This window comes from Aphis gossypii, chromosome 2, assembly GCF_020184175.1.
Source record: "Aphis gossypii isolate Hap1 chromosome 2, ASM2018417v2, whole genome shotgun sequence".
Lineage (NCBI taxonomy): Eukaryota > Metazoa > Arthropoda > Insecta > Hemiptera > Aphididae > Aphis > Aphis gossypii.
This window is the reverse complement of record NC_065531.1, coordinates 7,473,762-7,494,499: the sequence shown is the minus strand read 5'-3', so window position 1 is coordinate 7,494,499 and position 20,738 is coordinate 7,473,762. Positions and strand designations below refer to the sequence as shown.

Sequence of the window (20,738 nt, the reverse complement as noted above, 5' to 3'; positions counted from 1 at the left end):
TCAGGGTTACTATATTATCACGAATCTTGATATCATGGCATGAACATGCTACATTGCTACAATGCTACATTTTAAAACGTGGTTTTCTTTAAGTTCGTTTTTAATTTTACAATTTTTGTTTTATGCATTGACATTTTGAAATTTTAATATTAACTTAGTTATGGATATTTTTGAAATTATTCTTGGAACTTATGAATCATTTGTGATTGGTGTAAAATGTCGTTTCAAAAGCCAAGTAAATATTCTCTTTAGTCATTTTAATGCAGTTATGCTTAATTCTTGTACAAGTTGTACATAAATTATAAATTGATTATTTTATCTTATTGCAGCAATCTAAAGATCTAGAACTGGTGCAATCATTTAATGATCATGTTCATCAAGCTAGTATCCGTTCAGTTTCGTGTTCTTCCAAGTATATGGCATCAAGTAGTACAGATGAGACTATAGAGATATATAATATGATCAGGCGATGTCACATACACACAATACTACAACATAGTGGCACAGTAACATCTTTAGCGTTCACACCTGATGAGTCACATTTAATCAGTACTAGTGAGGATGGTTCAATAGCAATGTTTGAGACTGGCACATGGAAGCTTAAAAAATTATGGGATAAAGCTCATAAAGGATCAGGTAGGCTGGTGATTAAATTCTAAAGCAATAGCATATATCAATTTAGGTATGACTTTTAAACTTAATACCTAAATAGAATAAATTTAGTTTAGTATCTTTTCAAATTTTGAATTTTTTTATTTTTTTTGAAACCTGTGTATTTCAGTTTTAAAAATTATGGTATCAAAAGTTTTTCTTCGAAATTAATTAGTTTGTTAATAATGCTGAAAAAATTATGCTAATTTCGTAATTTTCACTAAAATCAGAATAGGTTTTGGGTTTTTTTTTTGGAAACCTTTGTAAGATACGAATATCAGATTTTTTTCTGTATATTTGTATGTATTTTAATGTTTAAAAAAAATAGTATAAAATACAATTTTTTTATATTCTGTCACCTACCCAAGATAGTTTTGTTAAGTTATAATATATGTATATTAATGTTCAGTCACTAATTATAGTAATACACGTAGAGTAGGTTGCTAACTCTAAAAGATGTTAAACTAGATAGATTTGTTCCCTACAATATACTTATTAATGTTCATGTTTTGTTAATTGTTACAGCCGTTTCTTTCCTAGCAGTTCATCCTAGTGGGAAATTAGCGTTATCCGTTGGAAAAGATAAAACTCTAAGAACGTGGAATTTAGTAAAAGGTAGACCTGCATACACTACTAATCAATCTAGGTAAGTGCACATCTTGCAGATTATTTTGTTATCAATCGACTTATTTATTTTTGTTTATTAGTATGAGTGCTTATTACTTTTTTGATAATATCATATGGTCTCCAGCTGGACAGTATTATGGACTACCTTTAAATACCAAGTTAATGATTTTTAATGTAGAAACTGCAGGTATTGCTTGTACAATCGAAAACAATCATAAAATACATGGCGTCACATTTATAACGGTAGGTGACAATTATTATATTTAATTAATTTGTATGTTGCTAGTAATCCTAATTAATCATAATTAATTCTTTATTGCAGGAACATTTGGTATGCTACGGCTCAGAAAATGGTACACTGAATTGTTATAATATTATTCATAAAAAAAGTATTTGGGAAATTAAAATTGGAGAATCTAGAGTAAAATGTGCTATCAAAGTTGATAATAGACTTGTGACAGCATTGAGTGATGGCCATGTTACTGTATGGGAACTCAATGATAATAAGAAACCTATCGAAAGTTGTTCATTGTTTTTAGACTGCAGAATTACTTGTATTTGTAATAATTCCTTAAGGTAAATAATAAAATAAAGTATTAATTATGTTAGATGTTGTTATAACATTATTTTATTAACAAATAAGTTAATTCTTTTATTTAAAAAGCGGGCAAGTGGGTACCTCTCTGCTGTGTATTTGGTGCCGTATGGATCACTATTATATATTATAGGAGTGTTAAATTTGAATATCATGGCAATGATAGGTATCATTGTATACGAAAAACGGTTCTGAACAAACATGATTTGTTAGCCTAGGATATAATTTCCAATGGTTGGTGAAAAAGGTGGTTAATGTTTTAATGGCTTGAATACACCAAAATTTAACTTCTTTTATAATTATTGTAAGCTAAGCTGCCTAAACTTATAGAAAATCTTGTATTAAATTTTCAACACTTAGATGCTTATATAAAATTTTTTATGAATTATAGTTACAAAATAATTTGCAAATATTCATGATTTTGACGAATTTTTGTCAATATTTGAACTTAAAATGCTAAAACTGATTGGTATCTTTTACTGTTATATTATAATTCCTTAATTTAATTCTAAAATATGACTTTGATTTGTAAGATTATATGAATATAATTAACCAATTTTTATTTTTACAGAAAATCCAAGACGGTAAAGGATGAATCTGACGAAGAAGCTGTAGAAGTAAAAGATGACACTATTATTGGCATAAGTATTCCTAATAAGACACAAAATATCAAAAATAAATTGCCAATGAATGATGTTCACAACAATAAACGAAAATTACCAGTGAATGGTGTTAAGAGTAATAACTTAAAGCCAATTAAGAAGAAAAAAAGTTTATCAAACAATTGGAAAGTTAGTGAAGACAATGTTTAATGAATTATAAAATAAAAAATATTTCTTTAATATTTGATGTGTTTAAATAAATTTAATTAGGAAATTATTATTAATATTTATATCTCAATAATCCGACACAGAAATTATAATAGTAATGAATAATGATTAGTGCTGGGATTTAAAAAATCTCAAAAATGCCCTTAAAAAATAATATGCAAAAATGACTTATAAAACAAAAAAAATATACTATTAAAATGCATTTAAATTATATTTATTACAGCTTAAAATTGGAAAAAAAATTTTATATTTCTTTTTTGTTTTTATAGTATTGTTAATAACTATAATTTTTATTATTTGTTTAGTTCTGAACGTACTATTTGGTTACTAACTCGGTAATACTATTCCAGGTCTAGCTATGAAAGAGTTGTTATCAACGATAACTTGTCGTGTTGTAAAATATACTATTTGTATTGTTGGCAAATTGCAGAAAGTTTCTTGTTAAATGCAACAATTTTCGTATATTTTATGAATAACTTGTGAAAAATGCCCTGAAAATTAAGAAAATGTAAAAAAAAAAAAGTACCGCTCTGCTGTACATTAAGTGCCATGTGAATCACTTTTATATTATAGGAGTTAAATTTGAATCTGGAAATATCATTAAAGCTCTCAGGTACTAAAAATACTTGATTGAGATTAATGAGATTACTTTATTCTGTTTTATGATTCATTGGTATTATACAGTTGGTTATTATTTATTCAATATAAATTCTATTCATGATTTTATTAAGTAGTAGAAGTTCTTTATCTTTTATAAGATTTTTAATTCTAATCATATGATCTTTAAATGTATTCTCATACTTTAACAGCAAACCACGTACTTCATTCTAGTACTCTTTACTCATTTTTTCATTAACATCAATTACACATTGCATCGCAGTTTCATGTCATTGATACTAACCGTAGTTTACATTTCTCAAATCGTTGACTAATATCACATGATTCATATGTATAGTCCTGACTGTTAGATTATAATTTAATTGTAAATTATGTAGCGTCGTATGATAATAGATATGTGCACCTTTAATCTCTACCTACTGTTAACTTTTTAATTCTTCCAGAGCCGTCTGATTATATTCTAATAATGTCTTTATTGCGTCTAGCCGAAGAAGTCTGCGTCTAACACAGTTTTAAATTCAACGTCTGTCCAATAATTCCATATTGAAGACTCCTTTTGCATACGCCTCTTTTCATTTTCCACGTGTAGGTAATTAATCACCGTATTCTACTTTTAGCAACGTTTCTCGTTGTCCGTAACAGAATCTCGGATTGGGGTATGGTGTATAACACACGTCTCTTTGACGATCGCGTCAAGAGATTGCTTCTCAAGTAAACTTTGCATAGCAGTTTCATGACGTTGATACTGCCCGTATTTTACATTTCTTAAATCGTTGACTATTATCACTTGATTCATATGTATACCTGACTGTTAGATAATAATTTTATTTTATTTAACGTGGTTTGATAATAGATATGTGTACCTATACCTACTGTTCACCTTTTATTCTTTCAAAGTCGTCTGATGATATTCTAATAATGTCTTTATTGCGTCTATCCGCAGAAGTCTGCGTCTAACACAGTTTTAAATTCAACGTCTGTCCAATAATTCCATATTGAAGACTCCTTTTGCATACGCCTCTTTTCATTTTCCACGTGTAGGTAATTAATCACCGTATTCTACTTTTAGCAACGTTTCTCGTTGTCCGTAACAGAATCTCGGATTGGGGTATGGTGTATAACACACGTCTCTTTGACGATCGCGTCAAAGAGATTGCTTCTCAAGTAAACTTTGCATAGCTGTTTCATGACGTTGATACTGCCCGTATTTTACATTTCTTAAGTCGTTGACTATTATCACTTGATTCATATGTATACCTGACTGTTAGATAATAATTTTATTTTATTTAACGTGGTTTGATAATAGATATGTGTACCTATACCTACTGTTCACCTTTTATTCTTTCAAAGTCGTCTGATGATATTCTAATAATGTCTTTATTGCGTCTATCCGCAGAAGTCTGCGTCTATCACAGTTTTAAATTCAACGTCTGTCCAATAATTCCATATTGAAGACTCCTTTTGCATACGCCTCTTTTCATTTTCCACGTGTAGGTAATAAATCACCGTATTCTACTTTTAGCAACGTTTCTCGTTGTCCGTAACAGAATCTCGGATTGGGGTATGGTGTATAACACACGTCTCTTTGACGATCGCGTCAAAGAGATTGCTTCTCAAGTAAACTTTGCATAGCTGTTTCATGACGTTGATACTGCCCGTATTTTACATTTCTTAAGTCGTTGACTATTATCACTTGATTCATATGTATACCTGACTGTTAGATAATAATTTTATTTTATTTAACGTGGTTTGATAATAGATATGTGTACCTATACCTACTGTTCACCTTTTATTCTTTCAAAGTCGTCTGATGATATTCTAATAATGTCTTTATTGCGTCTATCCGCAGAAGTCTGCGTCTATCACAGTTTTAAATTCAACGTCTGTCCAATAATTCCATATTGAAGACTCCTTTTGCATACGCCTCTTTTCATTTTCCACGTGTAGGTAATTAATCACCGTATTCTACTTTTAGCAACGTTTCTCGTTGTCCGTAACAGAATCTCGGATTGGGGTATGGTGTATAACACACGTCTCTTTGACGATCGCGTCAAAGAGATTGCTTCTCAAGTAAACTTTGCATAGCTGTTTCATGACGTTGATACTGCCCGTATTTTACATTTCTTAAGTCGTTGACTATTATCACTTGATTCATATGTATACCTGACTGTTAGATAATAATTTTATTTTATTTAACGTGCTTTGATAATAGATATGTGTACCTATACCTACTGTTCACCTTTTATTCTTTCAAAGTCGTCTGATGATATTCTAATAATGTCTTTATTGCGTCTATCCGCAGAAGTCTGCGTCTATCACAGTTTTAAATTCAACGTCTGTCCAATAATTCCATATTGAAGACTCCTTTTGCATACGCCTCTTTTCATTTTCCACGTGTAGGTAATAAATCACCGTATTCTACTTTTAGCAACGTTTCTCGTTGTCCGTAACAGAATCTCGGATTGGGGTATGGTGTATAACACACGTCTCTTTGACGATCGCGTCAAAGAGATTGCTTCTCAAGTAAACTTTGCATAGCAGTTTCATGACGTTGATACTGCCCGTATTTTACATTTCTTAAATCGTTGACTATTATCACTTGATTCATATGTATACCTGACTGTTAGATAATAATTTTATTTTATTTAACGTGCTTTGATAATAGATATGTGTACCTATACCTACTGTTCACCTTTTATTCTTTCAAAGTCGTCTGATGATATTCTAATAATGTCTTTATTGCGTCTATCCGCAGAAGTCTGCGTCTAACACAGTTTTAAATTCAACGTCTGTCCAATAATTCCATATTGAAGACTCCTTTTGCATACGCCTCTTTTCATTTTCCACGTGTAGGTAATTAATCACCGTATTCTACTTTTAGCAACGTTTCTCGTTGTCCGTAACAGAATCTCGGATTGGGGTATGGTGTATAACACACGTCTCTTTGACGATCGCGTCAAAGAGATTGCTTCTCAAGTAAACTTTGCATAGCTGTTTCATGACGTTGATACTGCCCGTATTTTACATTTCTTAAGTCGTTGACTATTATCACTTGATTCATATGTATACCTGACTGTTAGATAATAATTTTATTTTATTTAACGTGGTTTGATAATAGATATGTGTACCTATACCTACTGTTCACCTTTTATTTTTTCAAAGTCGTCTGATGATATTCTAATAATGTCTTTATTGCGTCTATCCGCAGAAGTCTGCGTCTATCACAGTTTTAAATTCAACGTCTGTCCAATAATTCCATATTGAAGACTCCTTTGACATACGCCTCTTTTCATTTTCCACGTGTAGGTAATTAATCACCGTATTCTACTTTTAGCAACGTTTCTCGTTGTCCGTAACAGAATCTCGGATTGGGGTATGGTGTATAACACACGTCTCTTTGACGATCGCGTCAAAGAGATTGCTTCTCAAGTAAACTTTGCATAGCTGTTTCATGACGTTGATACTGCCCGTATTTTACATTTCTTAAGTCGTTGACTATTATCACTTGATTCATATGTATACCTGACTGTTAGATAATAATTTTATTTTATTTAACGTGGTTTGATAATAGATATGTGTACCTATACCTACTGTTCACCTTTTATTCTTTCAAAGTCGTCTGATGATATTCTAATAATGTCTTTATTGCGTCTATCCGCAGAAGTCTGCGTCTATCACAGTTTTAAATTCAACGTCTGTCCAATAATTCCATATTGAAGACTCCTTTTGCATACGCCTCTTTTCATTTTCCACGTGTAGGTAATAAATCACCGTATTCTACTTTTAGCAACGTTTCTCGTTGTCCGTAACAGAATCTCGGATTGGGGTATGGTGTATAACACACGTCTCTTTGACGATCGCGTCAAAGAGATTGCTTCTCAAGTAAACTTTGCATAGCTGTTTCATGACGTTGATACTGCCCGTATTTTACATTTCTTAAATCGTTGACTATTATCACTTGATTCATATGTATACCTGACTGTTAGATAATAATTTTATTTTATTTAACGTGGTTTGATAATAGATATGTGTACCTATACCTACTGTTCACCTTTTATTCTTTCAGAGTCGTCTGATGATATTCTAATAATGTCTTTATTGCGTCTATCCGCAGAAGTCTGCGTCTATCACAGTTTTAAATTCAACGTCTGTCCAATAATTCCATATTGAAGACTCCTTTTGCATACGCCTCTTTTCATTTTCCACGTGTAGGTAATAATCACCGTATTCTACTTTTAGCAACGTTTCTCGTTGTCCGTAACAGAATCTCGGATTGGGGTATGGTGTATAACACACGTCTCTTTGACGATCGCGTCAAAGAGATTGCTTCTCAAGTAAACTTTGCATAGCTGTTTCATGACGTTGATACTGCCCGTATTTTACATTTCTTAAATCGTTGACTATTATCACTTGATTCATATGTATACCTGATTGTTAGATAATAATTTTATTTTATTTAACGTGCTTTGATAATAGATATGTGTACCTATACCTACTGTTCACCTTTTATTCTTTCAAAGTCGTCTGATGATATTCTAATAATGTCTTTATTGCGTCTATCCGCAGAAGTCTGCGTCTATCACAGTTTTAAATTCAACGTCTGTCCATAATTCCATATTGAAGACTCCTTTTGCATACGCCTCTTTTCATTTTCCACGTGTAGGTAATTAATCACCGTATTCTACTTTTAGCAACGTTTCTCGTTGTCCGTAACAGAATCTCGGATTGGGGTATGGTGTATAACACACGTCTCTTTGACGATCGCGTCAAGAGATTGCTTCTCAAGTAAACTTTGCATAGCTGTTTCATGACGTTGATACTGCCCGTATTTTACATTTCTTAAGTCGTTGACTATTATCACTTGATTCATATGTATACCTGACTGTTAGATAATAATTTTATTTTATTTAACGTGGTTTGATAATAGATATGTGTACCTATACCTACTGTTCACCTTTTATTCTTTCAAAGTCGTCTGATGATATTCTAATATGTCTTTATTGCGTCTATCCGCAGAAGTCTGCGTCTATCACAGTTTTAAATTCAACGTCTGTCCAATAATTCCATATTGAAGACTCCTTTTGCATACGCCTCTTTTCATTTTCCACGTGTAGGTAATAAATCACCGTATTCTACTTTTAGCAACGTTTCTCGTTGTCCGTAACAGAATCTCGGATTGGGGTATGGTGTATAACACACGTCTCTTTGACGATCGCGTCAAAGAGATTGCTTCTCAAGTAAACTTTGCATAGCTGTTTCATGACGTTGATACTGCCCGTATTTTACATTTCTTAAATCGTTGACTATTATCACTTGATTCATATGTATACCTGACTGTTAGATAATAATTTTATTTTATTTAACGTGGTTTGATAATAGATATGTGTACCTATACCTACTGTTCACCTTTTATTCTTTCAAAGTCGTCTGATGATATTCTAATAATGTCTTTATTGCGTCTATCCGCAGAAGTCTGCGTCTATCACAGTTTTAAATTCAACGTCTGTCCAATAATTCCATATTGAAGACTCCTTTTGCATACGCCTCTTTTCATTTTCCACGTGTAGGTAATTAATCACCGTATTCTACTTTTAGCAACGTTTCTCGTTGTCCGTAACAGAATCTCGGATTGGGGTATGGTGTATAACACACGTCTCTTTGACGATCGCGTCAAAGAGATTGCTTCTCAAGTAAACTTTGCATAGCTGTTTCATGACGTTGATACTGCCCGTATTTTACATTTCTTAAGTCGTTGACTATTATCATGATTCATATGTATACCTGACTGTTAGATAATAATTTTATTTTATTTAACGTGGTTTGATAATAGATATGTGTACCTATACCTACTGTTCACCTTTTATTCTTTCAAAGTCGTCTGATGATATTCTAATAATGTTTTTATTGCGTCTATCCGCAGAAGTCTGCGTCTATCACAGTTTTAAATTCAACGTCTGTCCAATAATCCATATTGAAGACTCCTTTTGCATACGCTCTTTTTCATTTTCCACGTGTAGGTAATAAATCACCGTATTCGACTTTTAGCAACGTTTCTCGTTGTCCGTAACAGAATCTCGGATTGGGGTATGGTGTTAACACACGTCTCTTTGACGATCGCGTCAAAGAGATTGCTTCTCAAGTAAACTTTGCATAGCTGTTTCATGACGTTGATACTGCCCGTATTTTACATTTCTTAAGTCGTTGACTATTATCACTTGATTCATATGTATACCTGACTGTTAGATAATAATTTTATTTTATTTAACGTGGTTTGATAATAGATATTGTGTACCTATACCTACTGTTCACCTTTTATTCTTTCAAGTCGTCTGATGATATTCTAATAATGTCTTTATTGCGTCTATCCGCAGAAGTCTGCGTCTATCACAGTTTTAAATTCAACGTCTGTCCAATAATTCCATATGAAGACTCCTTTTGCATACGCCTCTTTTCATTTTCCACGTGTAGGTAATTAATCACCGTATTCTACTTTTAGCAACGTTTCTCGTTGTCCGTAACAGAATCTCGGATTGGGGTATGGTGTATAACACACGTCTCTTTGACGATCGCGTCAAAGAGATTGCTTCTCAAGTAAACTTTGCATAGCTGTTTCATGACGTTGATACTGCCCGTATTTTACATTTCTTAAATCGTTGACTATTATCACTTGATTCATATGTATACCTGATTGTTAGATAATAATTTTATTTTATTTAACGTGCTTTGATAATAGATATGTGTACCTATACCTACTGTTCACCTTTTATTCTTTCAAAGTCGTCTGATGATATTCTAATAATGTCTTTATTGCGTCTATCCGCAGAAGTCTGCGTCTATCACAGTTTTAAATTCAACGTCTGTCCAATAATTCCATATTGAAGACTCCTTTTGCATACGCCTCTTTTCATTTTCCACGTGTAGGTAATTAATCACCGTATTCTACTTTTAGCAACGTTTCTCGTTGTCCGTAACAGAATCTCGGATTGGGGTATGGTGTATAACACACGTCTCTTTGACGATCGCGTCAACGAGATTGCTTCTCAAGTAAACTTTGCATAGCTGTTTCATGACGTTGATACTGCCCGTATTTTACATTTCTTAAGTCGTTGACTATTATCACTTGATTCATATGTATACCTGACTGTTAGATAATAATTTTATTTTATTTAACGTGGTTTGATAATAGATATGTGTACCTATACTTACTGTTCACCTTTTATTCTTTCAAAGTCGTCTGATGATATTCTAATAATGTCTTTATTGCGTCTATCCGCAGAAGTCTGCGTCTATCACAGTTTTAAATTCTATATCTGTCTAATAATTCCTTATTGAAGACTCCTATTGCATGTGCATCTTTCATTCATAATTTTTTTTTTTTAGTTATTGTGATTAATTGTAAGTTGTAAATACACAATACTGGGAAAAAATTTGTTTTGAATTTCCTGAAATGCTCACTTTTTAATATATGTGTACATGAGAATTACTCATAAGTAATAAAGGAGATAAATTTTGAAAAAAAATGTTAGAAGGCATAGCCATTACATTATATACACATAATCTCACAAACACGTTTTTTAATTTGGTGAGCGATTTGTATAAAGTCAAAAACAAAATATCTTAACTTTAGTCCTTTCTATTGAATATAACTTTCGTGATCTAAAATTACTTTTAAACGAAAAGTACTAACACACAAATATACAATTTATAAGAATTATTAATTTTCCAGCTATGTCCAATGAGTTTCAACTAACCCTGATTAAGTTCTTCAGGGGCTAATACTATATTATGGTTGTTGGCCCCTATCAATGAAAACAGTTCTTTAAAATTATAATAGTATAAAATAAATCAAATTTAATAATTTTTATTTAATTATGATAACTAGAGTATGGATATTTAGGTATTTACTTTTATTTTCTATTGCTTTAAAACGAAGTTATGTCATCTACAAATTCGATTTATACTACTATACTACCATGCACAACATGTTTGTTGTACCTATATTTATTCTTTTTGGGCATTTTTGACTTTTTTTGGTGAGTACATTTTTTCAAAATGTGTTTTAAATAAATGTATTTGAAGAGTTAATTTTAATTTTTTTTATTTATTTTTTGTATTTTCTAGTTTTTATCTACATTTATAAGTATTTAAGTTTTCTAGACATTATAATACTATACTAAAATATTGAATTTAGCACCAAAAGAATTTATTGATCTCTAATATTTTTGAATAAGCAATAAAATATGTATGTTTCTTTTATTTTAGTTATCGGTTTTTTATTACTAAAATTTTAAATTGATTTATTTAAAATATTCATATTCAGTAGTGATCGTTTAGAAACAGGCTTGTAAATAAATGTATTATAATTACTTTTTTGTTTTTAAATAATTTGATGAATTTATAAATATTTTTAATATTTTTTTTTGTGATGAATATATTTTTTTAAACTTATGTTTGATGCTCTTTTTTTTTTTTAAGGTTTTTTAGAATTTAGATTTAGACAGATTATTTGCTTTTTTTAGTTTTTTATTGTTTTATGATGTTTACTGTAATTATTAAAATACCTATTTACAAATAAAATGAAGTATTTTTATGTAAAAGTTTTTTTTCTAGCTTTTTAACGTGCCCCATTGCCGGCTAGTTCAATCAAGAAAAAAATAAAAATAAAAATATTCTTGAAGGTACTATAAAAAGTACAAATTATCACTCAATGCAATTTTAAGCCTAGAAGATTATAGGCCCCTTATACAAGTGGGCCCCTAGCTTCCCATCTTATTCCTGGCTTGAATTTCAACTCTGAAAACCACAATTTTTTTTATTAAACATATTTCAATCCTTTCAAGCTTATAACCTTAGATTTTTCTCTGATGTCACTTGACATGTCCCCAAACCTTCTCATCATCAAGCTAGCTTTTGTCATAATATCTGAAAACCCTCCCCATTGCATTTAACAAAAATGGTCATATGACTTAATTAAAAATATCTAAATTGTATACAAAATAGATTAATTTAAACGAGTGACTTCATACTTGAAAGTAGTGCCAATAGATATTCTCTTTCGTCATGAAATCATATACTGTAAAAAAAAATTGTTTATCTATTTAATAATTGAAGGGTGGGCGGTAATAATGTGCTATGTAGCAATTCATATATTTTTCCGAAACAACTATAAAAAAGAAAAAACTATACCTATACCTATTTTATATTATGTTTCCAAGTTTGTACATGATAATTCTGTACAGTTAAAACATGCTAGGAATTTTTCAATTCTTAAAATATATCGAAATTGCTTCATTGTACATTATTCTGAAAAAACATGAAATCCAAAAAAATGTTACATTATAGCACATTATTCCCGCCTACCCTTCAATTGTATTAATGTTTGCGTACAGATTGTAGTTATATTTTAAGTTTTTTTAGTAATAGTAATAATAGTAATAATAAGTTGTCTAATAGTTATTTAATACTCTTTTTTTTTAAATTCAATTTGCTTGTATTGATTGAAATTTGTTATAGATTATATATATTTTAAAAATTATTTAAGATTAAAGGTAAAATAATATACACAAAAATTGATTTTTAAGATGTTCTTTTTTTTTTTTTAAATCAAAACAAACATAAGATATTCAAACAACATTTTTCCAAAAAATTATTATATATGATAATAGCATAGTTTGCACACTTTTGGTAACCTAAAGAATAAATTACAGTTAACAATAAACCAGGTTATTTATAATTAATTCACTAGTCTTCACACTCTAAATATATCATAAAATCCATAAAGTTATAATTTATAAACTAATTATAAATACAATATATTTTTAATAAAATAATTAAATATAATCCATAAAAAAAATGAACACAACAAAAATTAATTTTTAACTAAAAGTAACAGATATAATACACATACATATATTAAATATTTTATTCATACAGTAAAATCTATGAATTCAAGAATATTTTATGCTTTCATTAACTTATACATTGTATACCTATAAAAAATAACTGTTTATTGATGCTAAAGAGTTGTGAAAAAATTATTTTAAATACTTGAAACTTTAATGGGAAATAAAAATTATAATTTGAAATGTCAATAAAATTTAAGTTTATGTAAATTTTATGAATAGATTGTTTTGATAAAGTAGCGGTTCTCACCATTCTTCTGGTGTGACTAGAATAACATTCTTTGGTAATCCGCTTAAGTCTTTGGTTTTCAAAAAAAATAAAATTAAAATTAAAAATGAACTAACTTCTAAACTTTGGCATCCAAGTTGTTAACATAACACCTAAAAACAATTCATTTTGGTTTGAATAAATAATAAATTTAACTAGATGTCTGAAATCAAACTACATATGACAATAAATTAGTTACAGCGAAAAGCAAGGGAAAGGTGTACATTATAGTATTATCATCTGTGAAAACCAACACCGATATTATATTAATTAGTTAATATTTCCATTACCTATTGAAAAAGCTTAATATGTCATAAGTTCTACAAACTACTTTTATAAATTGCTTTATAATACATAATTAATATCCCTCAATTTGAACATATATTACAATAAATATTTTAGAATTATTTAACATTTAGTACTCAAATTTACCGCCACCAGTTTTGAGCTATAAATACAGCGTTGCAAGATAGTTGTGGAAGAACAAGTAGATTATAAATTATAATATGCAATCTAATTCATTGATCAGATAAATTTGTGCCATTTTAAGGTTTGTTATATAATTATCTAATAAAACCAGATAATGGGTAAAATTATACTTAATCTATAGAAAAGCTAACAAGTTAATGTCATGTTATTTCTAGTTTAGAGTCATGATGTTAGTTCTTCTAAAATTTCTTCAGTTGTGCGTCGTTCACTTTTGAACCGATCCATATACATTTTTGGGACAGTCCAGTCTAATAATATTTCAATATTCTTTTTTAACAAATCATTTTCACTTAGACCATTACCACGGTAAGGACTACGGCCAGAATTTTCAATAGAATCACATAATACCAAATCAATAAGTCTTTTTCCAAAACCTAATGCATTTAAACGTTCAGTGGTTGATATGCGTATCAGTAAAACTGCCAATAACATTCGCATTCGGTCCAAAGCCATACCAGGAGGAATAAATTCTTTTGTTTCTTGTTTTGGCGAACATGTTTCTTCATGAGTTATTATTTGAGTTTTTGTTTTGAAATATGAATTACATTTAACACACAAGTATGGTTTGTCTGTTTTGTGTATAGTTAACATGTGTTTTTTTAAATGTGGTAGTTGTGTAAAAGCCGTATTGGTACATACAAGACATTTAAATGGTTTTTCTCCAGTATGACGTCTTACATGCATTTTCATAGCTGTTGAATGTGCAAAGGATACTTTACAAACTGGACATGGATAAGGTTTTTCTCCACTATGTCTTCTCTCATGCACTGTTAGTTGAGAACGTTGTACAAAACGAGCATCACAACTTTTACATTCATAAGGTTTTTCATGGCGATGTGTTCTCAAATGTTGTATCATATGTCCTTTAAACTGTTTATGGCATATTTTACATGTGAATGCTCTGATATTATTATGATAGCTAGATAGATGTTTGGTTAGACCATCCCTACGTAAAAATGCTTTTCCACACACTTCACATACATAATCATTTTGTCCCATATGCCGTTTCATATGGCCACGAAGAACTGAACGACAAGCAAATAATTGATGGCATATTGCACATTCTAGTGTATATTGTTTGTTATGAGAACGCGCATGTTGCCATAGTTGACTGGCTCGTGTGAAGGATTTTAAACATTTGTCGCATCTAAAAAATGTATATAAATTGCTCAAGAAATGCCAATTGAAATGATAATAATAATACAATATTGTTAAATAGAATAAATAACCACTTTTTAAATCAGACTGAATTAATTAGTGAATATACATATTTATGTTCTTTATAATATTTAAACTAATAAAATGTTATAACTTGTAATCAATATTTTAAAAATATTAATGTATAATACTATACTATGTATTAATTTAATGCAAAAATTAAGTAAGATGGTAAACAGGTATTAAATATATGTATTTATTTTCCATTTTATTTTATAAAGTCAATTATTTATTATTAAGTAGTATAATCTAATGAATAATAAATTAGTAAATTTTCATGCTTCATCTTTTATAACTGTAATCAATGTTAAGATTAAAAATCTTAAAGCATAATTTTATCTATTTTAATATTTTATAGTACCATCGTTTTTATTTTGATGTAATTATAATTTTAGGGTGTACAAGTATAGTTCTGCATAATGAACACTTTAGATAACTAATATAGTTCAAATTTATTTGTACTGAGCTGCCTAAGCCTGAATACAAAATAAAAAATATTTCATGACAAAAGTTCTTTGTAAAAAATAGATTAGAGCATAATATAGATTATATCTAATGATAGTTTGAATGATAGTAAAAGTAAAATACTATACAAAAAAGGCACATAGTAATATTAAATAATTATTTCCTATAAATAGGAAAGTAGGTAAATCGTAAATACAATATGAAGTATAAAATAATATGTATACATATTAATTAATTAAAATAAAAGTTTTAGTTTGTGCATATTGTATATAATATTTAATGTTTATAATTAACATCCCCCTTCAGAAAATCCTAGTTACGCCACTGCATAGTATATTTAAAGGAGAACTATAATTGTATACACAATTATACTAATTTAATTAGTTTTAAATATAATAGATATTAGTGTTTAAATAATTTTATAAAACTTAAAAGAAAAAGAATACATGCATTTGGTCAATTAATTATTATATTGAAAATCCATCACCAGTATTTTCTTAAAATCTATAGCCATTTTACAAATAGTTATAATATGTACTTTAAATTATTATTTTAAGATCAAATTTAATTAATTTGATTGCTGTAAGTTTTTTAATTTGAGAAATATATTATAATTGGAAATAATATAATCTACAATTATTAACAATTGAAAAATAAAAATAATTTAATTAAAATATACTTGTTTTTTTTACACACAAATTAAATGATAATAAAAAGAAAAATACCTGTGAGGATAATATCCGGTATGAATGCGTACATGTTCAATTAGTCGTTCTTTGATTGGAAACTTTTTGTCACAATGACCACAAGTAAAATCTTCTTCCCGGCCACAATTGTGAATACACATCTTATGATTTTTTAGAGTATTCTGGTGTGTAAATCTATTTCCACATAAATCACACTCATATGGTCGTTCGCCAGTATGAACCCTGTAGTGCTTTTTTAATACGTTAGGGAATGGAAAAATTTTATAACAATACTTGCATTGATGCTGTCTAGGGCTTTTCCTAACTACAGTTTTGTTTTTCTTAACAACCCCCATAATTAATATTGCGTTGATGCTGTGTTTAGCTGTTAAAAATGTTATTCATGCTAATTTATCACTAATACATCTAAGATAAAGTTTAAAATAACAAAATAAATTAATATTTAACTTATTTTCATTTTATAGCTTAGGAAGATAAGTTTCCCCGACACCAAAAGAGAAGCATTGATCTAGTCGTGGTAAAAGTTCATAAAATATCAAAATTTGAAGCCGTACGTTATTGTGTGTCCATAATAGTTCTTGAATATTGTTCATAATTTTGCTTCAAGACTAGATTCATCTTTGGTTTTATCTGAAATTATCTTAAAACAAAACAATAAAAAAAATGTAGTTGGATTATGATGTAGTACACACATTTAAATATTTATTTTGGCTATAATGAAATAATAAATTTTAAAGAGAAAAAAATAAATAGTTTAATACAGTCTAATATTCGATTGGAAGAATCAAATATTGATAAAATGATGGGATATTAATTCTAAGGACTAAGATGTATTACATAATTACAAATAATAATTGTAATTAAATAGGTAAGTCTTGATAAAAAAATTATTAAAAATGAGAATACTTTTAAACTGTGTGTCTACACTAAATACAACATGGAATACATGAACATGCAGCTTTGTTGAAAAGGGTATCCATTGTACTATTTCAAAGTAAAAAAAAAAAGTGAGTGGAACTAAATCGTAATAATTATAAAATTTAAGAATGCTAGTGATCTTTTTCTATTTTAGTAATTAACTTACTTCAAAATGTATAAACATAGTTGTTCGAAACTTTAAACTTGCGGTGTACTACTGTAAATTTAAAAAAAAAATATAGGTTAGCTGTATCTGTATGACATATTATTATGACGTGTTGATACCAAAAACTAAAATACTAAATAGAACTAATAGAAGTTGGTGGCAACAAAAGAATATATTATAATGGTAATGAATATTGAATAATGATTGGTGGTTTTTAGATAAATGTCAATAATAATTACGATAAATATTAAGTAAAAATGTTTAACTGATAATAATTTTCTAGATACATAAATGATTATATAATAGGTACATTATGCAGTATTTAAATCGTGGTACTAACACTGTGCTGTTCAATAGTACAAAATAGTAAAATACAAAATATTATGTGTGATAATAATTTTACATTGTTGCCAAATATGTTTTTTATTTTATGTTTATCGATTAGGTTTTCTACTAGTCTAAATTTAATATATAAACTGCTATTAGATAGTATTAAATTGTTTTTTTTTCATTTATAATAATTGTTAATGTCATAGAAAATATAGAAAAATCTATTTTAATAAAAATAAAAAATTAATGATACGAGTAAATATTAACAAAAAAGTTACTGCCGAAACCAGGGATCGAACCAGGGACCTTTAGATCTTCAGTCTAACGCTCTCCCAACTGAGCTATTTCGGCACGTTGAAGGAAAGTCGAAATGTAGATTACATTGAAGCGTAACATTTATAATTTATTGTTAATTTAATTATTTATTATGTTACACTAAATTCAGTATTCACTAGCACCAGATATGTTGGCAGGATTTATTTTTTTTCCTGTTTGGAGGAGACTAAATAATTTTAAGTACATTTTTTATTTTATTTTTTTTCATTATTGATGCACAAAACTTACAATTTTTTATTTTTTAAACCCAGACCTAAATGAATACTTATTTTTATTGTAAAATTTTAGGAGGGAGGTCAAAATAAGAAAATTCTCAAATGTAAGATAGTAAAGATTTAATGTTATTTTCACATATAAATGTGAATATGTTATATTTATTGAACTACAAATTCATAATATTTTCTGGCCAGGAAAGGGCAAGTACCCTATCTTGCCCTCTATGTTTGATAATTATAATAGGTATGATATTATAAAATAATTTTGAAGTTGTTCGCACATATTATAATTTTAATAAATTATTCACTGCGTCAAATACCAAATAGGAGTCAAATTTGGCTAGTTGCTCATTATTCTGCTAGATGTCACTGCACGTATCAATTTCATATTTTTTTTATAATCTGTCGTGACTCGTGAATAAAATAACTTGTTATTGATATATTGTTACAAGCCCGTATAGGGTGTTAGGTACCACCTTCAAGTTTAAATTTAACACTACCAATTTTGATTTTGAGTTTTTATTTAATAGGCCTCTAATAAATTATAAAATTTATCCTACCAAGTTTTGTCAGTAGGTACGTTCAATTGCGTAGAACGAAATCAATTATAAAGAAAGATTTGAATTTTTAAAACTATCATATTAACAATGTATAAATCATTTATTCTAAAATTTTGTTAGTAAATTAAGAGATTTAGAAACCAAGACAGAAAAAAAAACAAGAAGATGTCAGCGCAATGTATTAAATTTATATGAATTTAGACAAACCGATAAAATGTCATACCTTTAAAAATATTATTTCGTGGTAGGTGATTTTACTCAATGATCATTTAAAAATATAAAAGTAGGTAGGCAATTAATTTTTTTCTAGTGTTTTACTTTTTCTGAAGGTCAGATATATTTTTTTTACAAATTTGTAAATTTTAATCTTTATATATATAAAAGAACAGGCCTTTTTTATGTACCCATTTTGTGATGACGGTATTTAACTTTTTTCCATTTTTTATTTTCACAGAATTGTTCCAAATACCTTCCTGAGTGTCACTACGTCCCTGATTTTCAAAATTTTGATTTTAAAGGATTGAAATCGGTAAAAATAAATTTGAAAAAAAAAACAATAATAGGCAAATACACGGTACATTCGTACCATAAATTTATTGACCAATAAGAAAGCATCTTACAAAATTCGTATTTTAAAGTGGTGCTTGCACAATTTTTTGAGATTCAAAATGGTCAATGAAAATGTTTAAGTTTCGAACACCGTTAAACCGAATATTTAATAACAAATTTATCAAAGTTCGATTTGGCAATTTTAACGGGCAAGGAAGTGCACCGTGCACGGGATCACTTAGTAATTTATATAGATTTAAGAATAATAAATAATAACCAGAATTTATTACTGTTTGATTGTTTACTTTGAAACACCATATCATGAGAGATTAGACATTCACTTTATTTATACATTACATTAATAATTTAGTTATTGTCACTTGTGTATATTTAAATTTGATTCATAAAATAATAATCATAAGAAACAATATGAAATAGATAAACTTATTATTTTTTGTCTTTTATCAAAAATATTAATTATTATATAAAATGTATATTTGTATATACATTGTCGATATCGTGAATAATTTAAGTGTATCCACGGACTATATCTTAGTGAGTGTTTCATAAAATTATAAGATTATAAGTCATAAGTAGCATATTATTAAGTTCACCGTATTTTTATCATTTATTATAATACAAAAATATTATTATTACTTATTAGTCACAAGGTATATGTATTATACAATACACTAAAATAAAGTTACAAATATTGTGTTGACGCCGCAACACATTGGACGGCTGGATGCATTTCGATACCAATTTTCTTGACTCGGCTACCTGCGGGTAATGGACGTGTCTAATCAGTGGGTTGCATTTATTAAAAACGTGTTTATTTGGTTGTCTAACTGATTTTTTCTTTGCAAGGACGCAAGGTAACAGAGGCACTTAAAACTTAGTATTGATGTTTATGTTTAATTGTTTAAGAAACATAAAAATATAATATATTAGTTAGTAGGTAGGAACAAATTTACATTAAAGTATCGATAATTTACTCTTTTACACGTTATTATAATTATTATTGTTTTAGAATAAAATTAACTTTTTATTAAATGGGCATGTAAGGAGGGATACCTCTCTTTAATTTATTCAATTCAAAATTATTCATTACAATTATGTTGTCCTAAATTGCTAGCCACAATAACAAAAAAAAAAAAAAAATTAAATATTGAACAGGACTTTAAAGTTTGAAATTATTAAAAAAATTAATTAACGCTGTACAAAATTAATACTAAATTGAGTTGGGTTCAGAACCTAACGCGACTAATTTTTAATTGCGTTAATATACATATTA

General features: G+C 28.6%; 2 protein-coding genes, 1 long non-coding RNA gene and 1 other non-coding gene across 8 annotated transcripts; 1 reads left to right on the top strand and 3 right to left on the bottom strand.

Moving 5' to 3' along the window:
- Positions 1 to 32: 32 nt before the first annotated feature.
- Positions 33 to 2,717, top strand: LOC114125807 (p21-activated protein kinase-interacting protein 1-like). Its single transcript, XM_027989581.2, has 6 exons — positions 33 to 235; positions 330 to 636; positions 1,177 to 1,297; positions 1,359 to 1,521; positions 1,601 to 1,854; positions 2,445 to 2,717. Exons 1-6 carry the CDS (start codon positions 161 to 163, stop codon positions 2,683 to 2,685), a joined length of 1,161 nt encoding a protein of 386 aa, XP_027845382.1. The 5' UTR covers positions 33 to 160; the 3' UTR covers positions 2,686 to 2,717.
- Positions 2,718 to 4,051: 1,334 nt separating this feature from the next.
- Positions 4,052 to 7,945, bottom strand: LOC126550382 (uncharacterized). 2 transcript variants are annotated; one of them, XR_007604468.1, is made up of 4 exons: positions 7,825 to 7,945; positions 6,844 to 7,372; positions 5,561 to 5,937; positions 4,052 to 4,201 (listed from the first exon to the last, which is right to left on the bottom strand). It is a non-coding gene; the product is annotated as an uncharacterized LOC126550382 (long non-coding RNA). The 2 variants fall into 2 exon arrangements; XR_007604467.1 differs by lacking the exon at positions 4,052 to 4,201 and having other exon boundaries at positions 5,529 to 5,937.
- A 4,945-nt stretch (positions 7,946 to 12,890) lies between these two features.
- LOC114125771 (zinc finger protein OZF-like) lies at positions 12,891 to 17,712 on the bottom strand. 4 transcript variants are annotated; one of them, XM_050201810.1, is made up of 4 exons: positions 17,574 to 17,710; positions 17,455 to 17,505; positions 16,389 to 17,010; positions 12,891 to 15,127 (listed from the first exon to the last, which is right to left on the bottom strand). In XM_050201810.1, the coding sequence occupies exons 3-4, from the start codon at positions 16,703 to 16,705 to the stop codon at positions 14,143 to 14,145; spliced, it is 1,302 nt and encodes a 433-aa protein (XP_050057767.1). In that variant the 5' UTR covers positions 16,706 to 17,010; positions 17,455 to 17,505; positions 17,574 to 17,710; the 3' UTR covers positions 12,891 to 14,142. The 4 variants fall into 4 exon arrangements, 3 of the variants coding, with proteins under 3 accessions (XP_050057767.1, XP_027845345.1, XP_050057768.1); XR_007604466.1 differs by having other exon boundaries at positions 12,891 to 13,604; positions 16,925 to 17,010; positions 17,455 to 17,712; XM_027989544.2 differs by having other exon boundaries at positions 17,455 to 17,709.
- Positions 17,713 to 18,062: 350 nt separating this feature from the next.
- On the bottom strand, positions 18,063 to 18,135 carry Trnaf-gaa (transfer RNA phenylalanine (anticodon GAA)). Its single transcript has one exon. It is a non-coding gene; the product is annotated as a tRNA-Phe (tRNA).
- Positions 18,136 to 20,738: the final 2,603 nt, after the last annotated feature.

Coding starts and splice junctions, on each gene's coding strand:
- LOC114125807 (XM_027989581.2), top strand. CDS start 161: ATGGATATTTTTGAAATTATTCTTGGAACTTATGAATCATTTGTGATT. Junction 637..1,176: donor TAAAGCTCATAAAGGATCAG/GTAGGCTGGTGA, acceptor TAATTGTTACAG/CCGTTTCTTTCCTAGCAGTT. Junction 1,298..1,358: donor TACACTACTAATCAATCTAG/GTAAGTGCACAT, acceptor TTTGTTTATTAG/TATGAGTGCTTATTACTTTT.
- LOC114125771 (XM_050201810.1), bottom strand. CDS start 16,705: ATGGGGGTTGTTAAGAAAAACAAAACTGTAGTTAGGAAAAGCCCTAGA. Junction 15,128..16,388: donor ACCGGATATTATCCTCACAG/GTATTTTTCTTT, acceptor TACATTTTTTAG/ATGCGACAAATGTTTAAAAT.